Source organism: Portunus trituberculatus, chromosome 40 (genome assembly GCF_017591435.1).
Source record: "Portunus trituberculatus isolate SZX2019 chromosome 40, ASM1759143v1, whole genome shotgun sequence".
Taxonomy (NCBI): Eukaryota; Metazoa; Arthropoda; class Malacostraca; order Decapoda; family Portunidae; genus Portunus; species Portunus trituberculatus.
In genome coordinates, this window is record NC_059294.1 from 5,667,501 (window position 1) to 5,679,586 (window position 12,086).

General features: G+C 42.0%; 2 protein-coding genes across 5 annotated transcripts; one reads left to right on the forward strand and one right to left on the reverse strand.

Annotated features, from left to right (window-relative positions):
* Window positions 1–27: 27 nt before the first annotated feature.
* LOC123515981 (neurogenic differentiation factor 4-like) lies at window positions 28–3,093 on the reverse strand. Its single transcript, XM_045274940.1, has one exon. The coding sequence runs from the start codon at window positions 1,418–1,420 to the stop codon at window positions 578–580; it is 843 nt and encodes a 280-aa protein (XP_045130875.1). The 5' UTR covers window positions 1,421–3,093; the 3' UTR covers window positions 28–577.
* Window positions 3,094–6,073: 2,980 nt separating this feature from the next.
* LOC123515977 lies at window positions 6,074–12,056 on the forward strand. 4 transcript variants are annotated; one of them, XM_045274936.1, is made up of 5 exons: window positions 6,074–6,212; window positions 6,688–6,811; window positions 6,936–7,133; window positions 8,027–8,230; window positions 8,591–12,056. In XM_045274936.1, the coding sequence occupies exons 3-5, from the start codon at window positions 6,948–6,950 to the stop codon at window positions 10,763–10,765; spliced, it is 2,565 nt and encodes an 854-aa protein (XP_045130871.1). In that variant the 5' UTR covers window positions 6,074–6,212; window positions 6,688–6,811; window positions 6,936–6,947; the 3' UTR covers window positions 10,766–12,056. The 4 variants fall into 4 exon arrangements, with proteins under 4 accessions (XP_045130871.1, XP_045130870.1, XP_045130868.1 ...); XM_045274935.1 differs by lacking the exon at window positions 6,074–6,212 and adding an exon at window positions 6,218–6,264; XM_045274933.1 differs by lacking the exon at window positions 6,074–6,212 and adding an exon at window positions 6,219–6,365.
* Window positions 12,057–12,086: the final 30 nt, after the last annotated feature.

The window sequence follows — 12,086 nt, forward strand, 5'->3', positions numbered from 1 at the left end:
CGTAAAGGCCAACAAAAGACAAGATGCTCATTATAAAGGTTTATTTTGTACATGTGATAAAGAAATGTTACTCTCTTAATGTAATACACCGAGTGCGGACACGTGATCCTTGTTACTTAGTCTATCTTTTTAAATAACAGAGGTCGATGGGAACTCCTTGCCGGTACAGTGTTTGCGAAGTGGCTCCACCAAACCCCACACAGCACAGAGTGGAGAGCTATGGGAATCAGGGGGGCTTATGGGGTCTATGGGAGTCTATGGGGGGTATTGTATAGCGGGATGGGGGATGGTGGGGGAGATATAGTGGGTATGGCACACCAGACTAGCATCGCTCTAGTTAATGAACGTGAAAAGCTCTCTCTCTCTCTCTCTCTCTCTCTCTCTCTCTCTCTCTCTCTCTCTCTCTCTCTCACACACACACACACACACACACACACACACACACACACACACACACATACACACAGTATACACAACGCGGAGTCTTCACTGCGTGTATGACACATAAACAGTCAAACACCCCTCCGTCGGCGCCTCCCTCAGACAGCTGCCTATGAAGGGCAGCGCCACAAGACCTTCAGTTGCACAGCTCCGTAGGAAAGGCGAGGACGGCGTCCTTGTCGGGCCCCAACAATATGTCGAAGGGATCCGCCGTTGCCAAGGTCTGGAGGTCGTGAAAGACATCAAAGCTCTCCTCAAGTAGCCCTGAGTCGTCGGAGAAGAGCTCCTCTAGGTCGCTGGTGCTGCTGACGGAGGTGCGAACAGTAGCCGGGGATGAGGAGGTGGAGATGGTGGTGTTACAGTTGCCGTAATGAGCCACCAGTTGCGAGGGCGGCCTGTGGTGGTGGAGGGGCAGTGGCGGTGGATGCGAGTGTGCATTATGTGGGGCTGCGGTAACCCTGGTGGGCTGGAGGGCCTTGTGGTGGTGGTGGAGGGACAGCGGGAGGGAGTGGTGGAGACAGGAGTGCAAGGAGCCACCCAGGGGACCGAAGGGCTGGTCAGCGTCATCCTCCAACACGAAGGAGAGAGCCTTGATGTACTCCACGGCCAGGCGCAGCGTCATGATCTTGGTGATGGCCGAGGTGCTGCTGGCCTGCACTTCCGCACCCTCTGGCAGCACGCGCCGTAGTGACTCGAAAGCGTTGTTGATCTCCCGCATCCTGAGCCGCTCCCGGGCGTTGGCAGTCTTCCGGCGGTACTTGGAGAGTGGTGCCGGCCTCGATTTGGATTTGACGGAGGATCTTTTAGGGATGTCCTGCCGCACCTTCTCCTGCTGCAGTCGTTTGATAAGTGTTCTAGGTCGCAAGGCATATTTTTCTCCCCGCACGCCGCCGCTGTCGCCGCCACCACTGTTGTTGTTGTTATTGTTGGTGTCTGTGAGGAGCATGTCCCCCTCCGCCTGTTCCTTACCACCTGCCATCGCTCTGTCCACTCCTTGATTACCACCTGACCACCATTCAGTTCTTTCACTTCTGAGTAATTACTTTCTCACCAGCACAGTATTTTCTCCCACAGTATCTGGATGACTTTCTTAGCAGTGTTAAAGTCTCTCTCTCTCTCTCTAATTCTATTTCGTGTCCAGCATTTAAAATTCTGTTCTATTAGCAATTATTCAATATCGTTGAAGTGACCAACAAAGATGTAACAGTGTTCGTCAGTGTGGACGTGAGCCTGGCGTCCTGACAATAACGCAAGACACAGCCTATATGCACGGATGTCACACAACCTGCCTGAGTCCTTCCCTCATGACCAAGACGTAACACAAGCAGTGATGGTCTGCGACTCGTTACGTTTGCCTCAAGTCAACCCACTGGTGACCCTGCAGGCAACTGCCCTGAGCTTCCCTGCCAAGAAAATCCTGTCTTTCAAGTCCTGGTCGGGGGGAAGTATTTGCGTCCAAGATTTGGCTAAATAATCACGAGTTGCAATTGTCAAAGATCCAGCAACGAGATGGGAGGTTAGTTGAGGTGGGCCGGCGAGCGAGGCTCGAGCCAGTCAAGTATGTAAGCCAGCGGTGCGACACGTCCAGCCTCCGCGCCCTCACCACGATTACTGACATCCACTTCACCTGCTGCCCACAACGCTCCTCCTCCGGTGCCCCTAAGACCTGTGACGTCACAGCTGGCACGCCAAGACTTTCACGCCTCTCGTCACTCAACGCAGGAATAACTTAATCAATAAATGCATCCTATAGTGACTCCAACACCGCCAGTTGGTCCTCTCGTCTGCAATGAGGTGTTGAGAACAGTTAAGGGAGAAGTTAATCATATCGTGCCCAAAAACTTGCTATGAGTAGGCTTGTAACTCCTGCTGGATCCACGTACCTGGCAACCGTGGCGCCGATGGGCATCACTCGGCAAGGGGCTGCAGGGGCAAGGGCAGGCAGTATGGCTCACGGCCCGGAGAGGAGAGGAGAGAAGAGGAGAGGGCTCGCTTGGACCTTCACGTCAGCATGCCACTCGTCACTCACTACACGCCACCTCACCTCACGCAGGCGGCGCGCAGCACGAGGCACACGGACACACAAATGTCACGACTGGTTTGAAAGCATCGCTTCTCTCCTTGTAAATGATATTTGCTAATGGTGTTAATCCTAAAATGAGCAGTACACGACTCACAACTGTCGTCATGATTCCACCTCCACCTCCTCCTCCTATACTCTTCATCCTCCACCCATCATCCACTTCTTCAGTTAAGGAATTGAAGTATTTATGTTATGTACTCTTTCTTTTCAGCATACATTTTTCCCCCCCCCAATTTACTCTTTCTCCGATAAAACCGCAAAAACTAAGGATGTACACCACAAACATGAACGAGTCTAGCAGATCTGGTGTTTTCTTTACACTATCTATTTTTTCTTTAATCCTCCTGTATTACTCTATACTTAGTGAAACCATACAAAGAGCAAAGGACGAAGCAAACTGAACTTAACCCAACAGCACTTCACAAACATCAAGAAGGAGCAGGTGAGGTATTTACTTCACGACTTCTATACACATAAATTCTAACTGATTTATTGGATGCTGGTGACTTGTGGTTTTAGACATTGAAAAGTTAAATAAACAGGAATGAAAATAAATAAACAATTGCGTTGTTTTTATGTCTTAGAGTCACCTAACCTGACGTGATCCATTTTTAAAAGTACAGTTGATTAGAATAAAGAGAAAATTTTAAACCTTCAACTCCATGGAACCTTCAATCCTTCTGTACGTGTGTGTGTGTGTGTGTGTGTGTGTGTGTGTGTGTGTGTGTGTGTGTGTGTGTGTGTGTGTGTGTGTGTGTGTGTGTGTGTGTGTGTGTGTGTGTGTGTGTGTGTGTGTGTGTGTGTGTGTGTGTGTGTGTGTGTGTGTGTGTGTGTGTGTGTGTGTGTGTGTGTGTGTGTGTGTGTGTGTGTGTGTGTGTGTGTGTGTGTGTGTGTGTGTGTGTGTGTGTGTGTGTGTGTGTGTGTGTGAATATAAAATAAACCTGTGAACGGGCGATGACTGCAGTGGAAAAACTGGATATATAGAGACAGACAAGCGAAGAACAAGGATGGAGAGAGACAGAAAAAAAGGAGCAAGGAGGGAGGGAGGAAAGAAATAAGAGGCGTCTGGCTGAGCAAACAGTGGCTTGCCCCGTGTGAAACTGTGGAGGAAACGCTGAGTCATTGGGAGAGAGGGAGAGAGAGCAAGAGACGGAAGAAGGGAGAGAAAGATAATCTGCGATGGAGGAAAGCTGGTTTGATGGGAAGAGAGAGAGAGAGAGAGAGAGAGAGAGAGAGAGAGAGAGAGAGAGAGAGAGAGAGAGAATATGCAGTGTAGAATTATTTGAGTCAAATGAACATATTATTATCATGAGGCAAAGAAACAGAAGGAGAATAAAGATGAGGAGAACGAGGAGAAGATGGAGGAGGAGGAGGAGGAGGAGGAGGAGGAGGAGGAGGAGGAGGAGGAGGAGGAGGAGGAGGAGGAAAAAGAAAAACAAGAACACAAAGAAGAAAGGAAGAATTACTACCAAACATCCCGTGTGTGTGTGTGTGTGTGTGTGTGTGTGTGTGTGTGTGTGTGTGTGTGTGTGTGTGTGTGTGTCACTGTTGGATCTGCTGCAGTCTCTAACGAGACAGCCAGACGTTACCCTACGGAACGAGCTCAGAGCTCATTATTTCCGATCTTCGGATAGGACTGAGACCAGGCACACACCACACACCGGGACAACAAGGTCCTCGATTTACATCCCGTACCTACTCACTGCTAGGTGAACAGGGGCTACACGTGAAAGGAGACACACCCAAATATCTCCACCCGGCCAGGGAATCGAACCCCGGTCCTCTGGCTTGTGAAGCCAGCGCTCTAAACACTGAGCTACCGGGCGTGTGTGTGTGTGTGTGTGTGTGTGTGTGTGTGTGTGTGTGTGTGTGTGTGTGTGTGTGTGTGTGTGTGTGTGTGTGTGTGTCCGTACTGATCCAGTGTTGCATCATTCTTGACTTCTTTTTCTCTTCCTACTCCTACTTCTACTCCTCCTCCTCCTCCTCCTCCTCGCACAGGTAAGCTCTCACGATACACACCACACCTGTGTTCCCCAAGGCAATTACTATCCGGTTATTTGAACTTGCTAGAGGCGACTTGGATCCTCTTCTTCATGATCAGTAATACCCTCCTCCTCCTGCTCCTCCTGCCCCTCATCTCCCTCATCCTCCACTCTCTCTTCATCCTCAGACTTCTTTTTCTTTTCTTTTTCTTGAGGTACCAAACTCACTTAAAAAATAACTACATAGCTGTTTTAGTTTTTTTTTTTTTTTTTCTATTGTTCATGCATCAGGGATCGGTAAGTTTAGTCGAGATTAACATTCAATACTGGGACACATTTTTACTTTGACATTTGTGTACGATTAGACCATTTTATTTACATTAGCAAGTGTCTATGGAATTCATAAGATTAATTATTGCAATCTTCATTATTCTAATCCCCCTCCACACCTAAGTTTCCGAAGCTGTACAAAATCACCAAATAGTAAGCAGAATGAATATGAAAACGCGTCATGGTATTGAACATGTTAAGGATAGAGTAACTTACAACACTAAATTCCCTTCAATAAACAGAAAAGAAAAGTCAAATAAATAAACACATTATAATACACGCAATAAAAAAGGAGGGTGGATGAGTGCAACTAGAAGAGACCAATTCAAAACAAAAACTGTAAGAAAAATCAGTGAAACAAAAATTGAAAGATACAAAGAAAAGGCACATAATAGAAGAAGTAAATAAAAAATGAATAAATAGATAAAGGAAGTAAGAGGTAACGAGTGACATCAGTGTAGCAGGAGGGCTGACAGTCAAGCAAGCAAATAAGTAAGAGAAAGGATGGAAATGCCTTTTAGAAGCCACGTTAATGAGCATCCTGGCCACAGTCTTGTTTACTTTACGCCCACAACACCTTATTCCTCTCCTCCTCCTCCTCCTCCTCCTTATTTTTTTTCCTTCTATGTTTATCTTCCTCCTTTCCACGATTCACATTTTTTCTCCTCCTCCTCCTCCTCCTCTTCCTCATTTTTTTTTCTATGTTTATCTTCCTCCTTTCCATGATTCACATTTTTTTTCTTTCTCTTCTCATTTGTTTCGTTATGATTTCTCCGTTTTATTTTCTCTCTCTCTCTCTCTCTCTCTCTCTCTCTCTCTCTGCTCAGTAAAGCCAATTATCTTGCTTGTCTTCTTATATCATTCTCATCTCAACGCATTCACACGCTTGACATCATAGTTCTTTTTTTCTTCATCTTCTTCCTCTTTACTCACACGAGAGAGAGAGAGAGAGAGAGAGAGAGAGAGAGAGAGAGAGAGAGAGAGAGAGAGAGAGAGAGAGAGCAAACTTTCTTCAACGTAAAAGAAAAAAAATCAATAAATCATTAAAACCTGTTGTCGACTAATAAAATAATTAAAAGCTTTGGAAAGTTACACTGCGCGAACCAGCAGAGATTCAGAATGCCAACAACTTAGGACCACTTCCCTCTTTCACCGCGACCATTTCCAAAGACTACAGAGACGATGAACCAAGTTGTAAAGATTATGTGTCCTGTTGATAATGCAGAAAACTTGTTAACATGTCACTAGAATTACAAAAACATCCTCAAAAAAAAACTGTGTCACTTTAACTGTAGAGCGCTTTGAAAATAGTGAAGGTGAGGCGCGGAAGTGTTTAAAAATATGCCACCAAATGTCAAATGTCACGTGGAGAAAAGGTAAACAAACATCAGCTGTTCGTGTGTCCTTGAGTGCGGAGCAAGCGAAGTGGTCAGACCAATATAGCTGGCATTCCCTACAACTGCTTCCTGTTACCGTACACAGATACCTTATGAAAGTCTGGTATCTTATTTTATTTAGTGATGTGATTAGTGAGTGAAGAGGAAAAGTGTGCCTGCTCAAAACACATCCAAACATTTCCAGAACACCCCGCAGCCACATCCAAATATCACATCCAAATACCGCCTAAACACACTCGAAAGAGCCAAATATACTCAGAATAGTGAAAGGGAAGAGTATGCTTCCCACAAAACACCTCCAAACATATCCACAATACCCCACAGCCACATTCAGTTATCCCATATCACACCCAAATACCCCCTAAACACACTCGAAAGAGCCAAATACACCCAAGATATTCGAATCACAAATTCCATTTCAGTACAACTCATACATACATCCATTTCTTCCCAGGCCAGTGGATTTTTACGCAGACTTCTCTAGCTTAAGCTTTTCATCTGAAGGTTCTCTAAAAGTATTGACTTGAGCCTGAAATCTTTGGACATCTTTCCTACAGTTATTAGCCTCTATCCACGAGGTAAGGTTTCGTCATGCACACTTTAGATTCTGCCGTTATTATCTGGTCTAGTTTCATCTTCGACAATGCTTAGGCCTGACTCATTTCAGTATAATGTTAATTTATTGCGGATTCATTATTTCAGCCCTCTTTCAAGATGGTGTTCCACGCTGATGACTCGTACGCCATTCTAACTTCACATGTTAAGCCTCGGAGAATCCAACCAGGGAAGCGAACCATCTTAGTGTCTGTCTTACTATCTGTTATGCTCCTCATGTCTCAACTCTTCCGAGCTCTGCAGCTCAATCATCCATCACAACTGTTAAATGCTCACTCAATGGAGGTAAGAATTAGAAGTTTTGGAAAAATGGAGGTTTTGCAGACCATTATGTTGGCAATTACTGACAATTTAATCTTAAAGTAAGACTGTCCACAGCATCTATTTATGTTTATGCATACTTGTATATACAGTATAGCTGAAAATTCAGTCAGCATCAGCAGAGAAGTGATGGTGAGAACTTTTGAACTAGCTAAATCTAATGTCACTCAGTGATCTACTCTGTGTGAAGCTATAGATAAGATTGTGATATTGAATCTGATATATAATAAATGTGTTCTACTATAGGTAATATTCCAGAATGATCTTAGTATGCCTTACCCTCCAGATACTCAATCCATTAATCATTTCTTCATAGCTTTCATCTGTCCGAGCATTTAAACTTCTACACTGACCAGCTAGATATCAACCATAATATCCATGGCTATACTCCACCACCTTAAGCCAAAATTGGTTCACTGTATGCAGTGACTATCCTGAAAGCCCGGTGATTTTTTTGTTTCCATGTCTTGTCTCAATCAATAATTAATCAAATGTTAGTTGTTTCAGTTGGCTTAAAGTTTTCATTTTATACAGCATTCACTATGTCAGTGTTTGCCATATCAAGGTTTTACTGAACAAAAAAAGAAGTTACACTCACCTTGAGATCAGTGTGTGGGTTCCAGATGATCAAAAGGAAGATGTGAAGTGGGAGTCACCTGTGTGAGGAAAGATGCGAGGAATCGTCAGTATACACTGTGACAATTCACAACAAAGTTTCAAAGCATACCAACATAAGGTGCAACAAATACAACATTAGTTATAGATGCACTCCTATCTCACTAGCCATTAGTTATGAGTCAGTTAGTATTGCTTTCCACACTTTATGATGAATTGATTATTCAATTTTTTCCTTCCAGTCACTTACAAGTCTAAATGAAGAGGCAGAGGTGCAGCCTTGTGTCAAGACCACCCTGGGAGCCTCAAACCACGAGGCAGATTCTCAACATTCCTGCCACCACCTGGCACCTCCACGAGGACTGTGCTCCCTCATGCAGAATTTATTTTTCAGCAGTAAACCCCAGACTTGCCGGCACCAAACTAGAGTCACCTTTTGTACAACAGTAAGCTATATCTCCACTGTTTTTAATGCACAATGCACGTGAGATAGCACAATAAGGAGGAGTGCATCAGGAGACTAGACAGAAGTAATTATAATAAAAGTTTACACAAGGAAAGGTAGTAGAAATTAATGTGGAAGTTGTAGAAGTATATATGCAGGGGCATTGATTGGTCAAGTTCAGACATACCCTGCTACCATTCATTGTCTGCATCAACATGCAAACATGAAATAAAGGAGGATATTTTTCATTATTTTGAAACATCTTCTCTTAAGTTGAGTTGAGCTTTACAATCTTTAAGAGTTGTGCTTCATATTTTAGTTCTATGGTGTAGCATGCATATATATTTTTCCTTATTTTCAGGTATCTGGTCACATCTCATGTGAGTCACCACCCCTGTGTGCCTCACTGCTCCACTATATTGGTGTTTTTGATGAAACAGAAGCTAGAACAAAATGGAGAAAAATCAAACCATTACATCTGAAAAAGAGTATTGAAAAGGAAGTTACAAAAAAGTCTTATTTTGGTTTTCTATACATAAGATGTACTAATGAATCTATGGAAGAGAGAGAGCAGCCAAATTATTCAGATGATTATGTGCATGAAAATGTTGAATCATACACTCAGCTGTTCCTGTATCCCAAAAAGAACACAATTAGGAGGAAAGTTTCAGACACAGTTGTATATCCAAACATAAACTTAGTTATGATTGACTCCCTATCACGACCTCATTTTTACAGGTCACTTCCAAAGACCATTAAATTCTTTGAAGATTTGTATGGCAGAACACATCGTGAGGTATTTGACTTTCAGTTTCTCCAGGCAGTGAAGCCAAGGACATATGAAAGTCTGGAAGCACTCTTTTCTGGCTATGTCAATAGAACTGAGATTCCATTTGGAACTTACGACATTCCTAAGAGACCACTGCCTGTGTCTGACCTTTTAAAACACTATAAGGAGAAGGGATTCAAGACACTCTGGCTGGAAGATCTGTGTTGGAATTGGGAATGGGGTTTAGTGAAAGATTTAAAGGTTATAAATGATTCTGATAGCTACCCCTCCTGGGAAGTATTCAAGAATGCTCTTAGGAAAGCAAATATTGACTCCATTGACATGACATTGGCAAGTTGTGACATACTTGAAGTAAATGGCAAGAAAGATCCTTTTCACAATTTACCTGCCGTGTGTTTCAATGGCCAGTATCACCATGAGTACTTGTTGGAATACCTACAATTATATCAAAAGGATGCCCAAAATACCAATCAACCTTTTGTCACCTTTACAGTTACAGATGTTGCTCACGATGAAACAGGAACTAGGGTGCAAACTCTGGATGATTCACTAGTCAAGTACTTGAGCTTTGCCAAAAAGTTGAGAAATACCATCACCATCCTCTTTTCTGATCATGGGAGTACTTATGGAAAATTCATTCAGTCAAGTCCAGAAGCACATGTTGAGACTTTCAACCCATTCTTGTTCTTAATAATGCCAAAAAATATACAAGATAATTATGGTGCTGGTCTGATTAAAATATTGAAAAATAATGAGAGAAGCTTAATCAGCTTGATTGATGTACATAATATGCTGCTTCATTTGATTGGAGTGGAAAGCAAAATTCCAGACACAGATTTTGCTCATAAGTATTCAGTTCCAGGTGGGCTGCTGAGTAGCATATCTCCCTACAGGACGTGTGAGGACATTCCTCTTCTTCAGCCAAATCTCTGCATTTGTAAAAACTTTGAAACAGCAGTGCAGCCAACACATTTCCATATGGCACTTGCAGATTTTGGTTTAGGTGTCTTAAACAACATGATCCTACAACAGCACAAGAAGAATGGTGGTGTTGGATTTGGAAACTGTAAGCCACTTAAGGCATATGAGATACGAAAGGTGCATGAAGTGAGGTTCTCAGTATATCTCATTAGATACAAAATTGATGTGCTTGTCCATGGTTTCAAAGATATGAGAGAAGACAAGGAAATATTCTTTCTCACAGTAGAGTCTGATTCCAACAAAAATTCTCTGCGTCTGGTTTCCTTTGAGCGTATCAGCCTGTACGGAATCTATTCCAAATGTCAGGATCAAAGTGTTGAGCTGAAATTATGTGTATGCAACATGAAGACTCAGGGACAGAATGGTGGATTTCTTGGCTCTGTGATATTTGGAAATCTTTTAGAAAATTTCAGTTTCATTGGAAGTAAGAGAAGCAATTCACCAAGTCTGAATGAGTTGCTTTCTCAACCAGTGTTTGGCGTGACTCCTAAGATTGATGTTTCTTACCCTGACTCTAACCCTTGTCTCTTTACATTCATTCATAGCTACAAATCAGGATTAGTTCTATATGCTGTAAATCACTGTATAATACATCAAAACCTCAAACTTATTATAGAAGCAGAAAACCTTAATTTATCATGTGAAAGCCAGCCTCACTATTCGTTGCAGCCTTCTGACATCAGAATGTTAGTTGCAGCCACTGTTGCCAACCCTAAAGTAACATGGCATTGGAATCACAGAGTTAGAATTCAAGATTTCTCCTAGTATAATTCTTGTACCAAATAGTACACCAGTACAAAAAATAATTTTAGATCAGTGGTAATGGTGAGATTGTGATATAATGGTTTCCAGTGGGAGGAAAATAAGTAATAAAAAACATGTCTTTTTGGAAAATCACAATCATGGTCTAACTTTTGTACACAGAAAAAAACTATGGTGTGAACATTAATAGTTTTTGTAATCAACTCACTGAGAAATTAAATCCATTGCTAAATGAATCAGTATTGAATAATATTGGTCACCAAATTCTCTATATTTTTTGTGAATTTTCTGTAAATATTAACATAAGAACAAGCATTTTTACTATTATATAATACAGTAAAATTGTTCAAGTGATTTGCTTTCTACATGAGTTGTATCATATTGCATTCATTGTTAAAATATTAGCATGAAATGACTGAAGATGGAATGAACAACTTGAGCAATATACTAGTTACATTAAAATTTTAGGCCTTGAGGTGTGGCAAAGGATCCAGTCCCTGACAAGGACACTTAATGTATGTGACATCTAATCATAAGCAACATGGTATAAGTGGATTCTGATTGACTAGGACTGTTCCACCATTACCCACACAACATGATAAAAACAAGGATGCTTCTTCCCTTCTCAGTCTTACCCCATAATAAATGGAAAAAATTAGATACAATACATAAATCATGAGATATCCTCTTAAAACCAGATGCCACATGTTTGTGTGCTATAAGACATAATAGCATTCTGGCTGTGTATTGACAGTGTTACCACTTATATGTGACCAAAGATATCCATGTGTCAATGCTTGCATCTGTACAATAACTAGTCATCATGATGGCTCTGATTACTGTCATCTATTTCTGGCGATCATATCTAAGTTCCAGTGGTTGTGCATTTCAAGGCATGAGTAGTGAGCCATGAGTGAGTGAGTGAGTGAATGTATGGTGCAAGTCAGATGTACATAGTTGTATAGTGTTGTTCATATATAAGATAAGTTTGAGTGTTACAATTGGTTTTGGGTTTTACACAGTAAGTATATTTAGGCTTCTGTTGGTTTTGTATTTCAGGGTATGTATAGTGTGGTACAGTCATAAGTGTCTGGTGCAAACATGAGCAAACATCCAAGGCTTTTCACTGTTGTTTGCATGTGAACAGTTTCACAATTAGGTTTTGTACGATGATATGTTTATGTATCTTTCTGTTACAAATTCTGAGATGATTTTTTATAGTCTGATAATTACATTCCAGTCCAATGTTTGGATGTTCCCATTTCACATGAAATAAATACTGATAAATACTTAAGGTTAATTTTTCTCAACCTGACACTGACAT

Excerpts from the sequence above, each read along its gene's own strand:
- LOC123515981 (XM_045274940.1), bottom strand. The coding sequence starts at position 1,420 with ATGGCAGGTGGTAAGGAACAGGCGGAGGGGGACATGCTCCTCACAGAC.
- LOC123515977 (XM_045274936.1), top strand. The coding sequence starts at position 6,948 with ATGGTGTTCCACGCTGATGACTCGTACGCCATTCTAACTTCACATGTT. Across the intron at positions 7,134-8,026 it reads TAAATGCTCACTCAATGGAG|TCACTTACAAGTCTAAATGA; the intron begins GTAAGAATTAGA and ends TTTTCCTTCCAG. Across the intron at positions 8,231-8,590 it reads GAGTCACCTTTTGTACAACA|GTATCTGGTCACATCTCATG; the intron begins GTAAGCTATATC and ends CCTTATTTTCAG.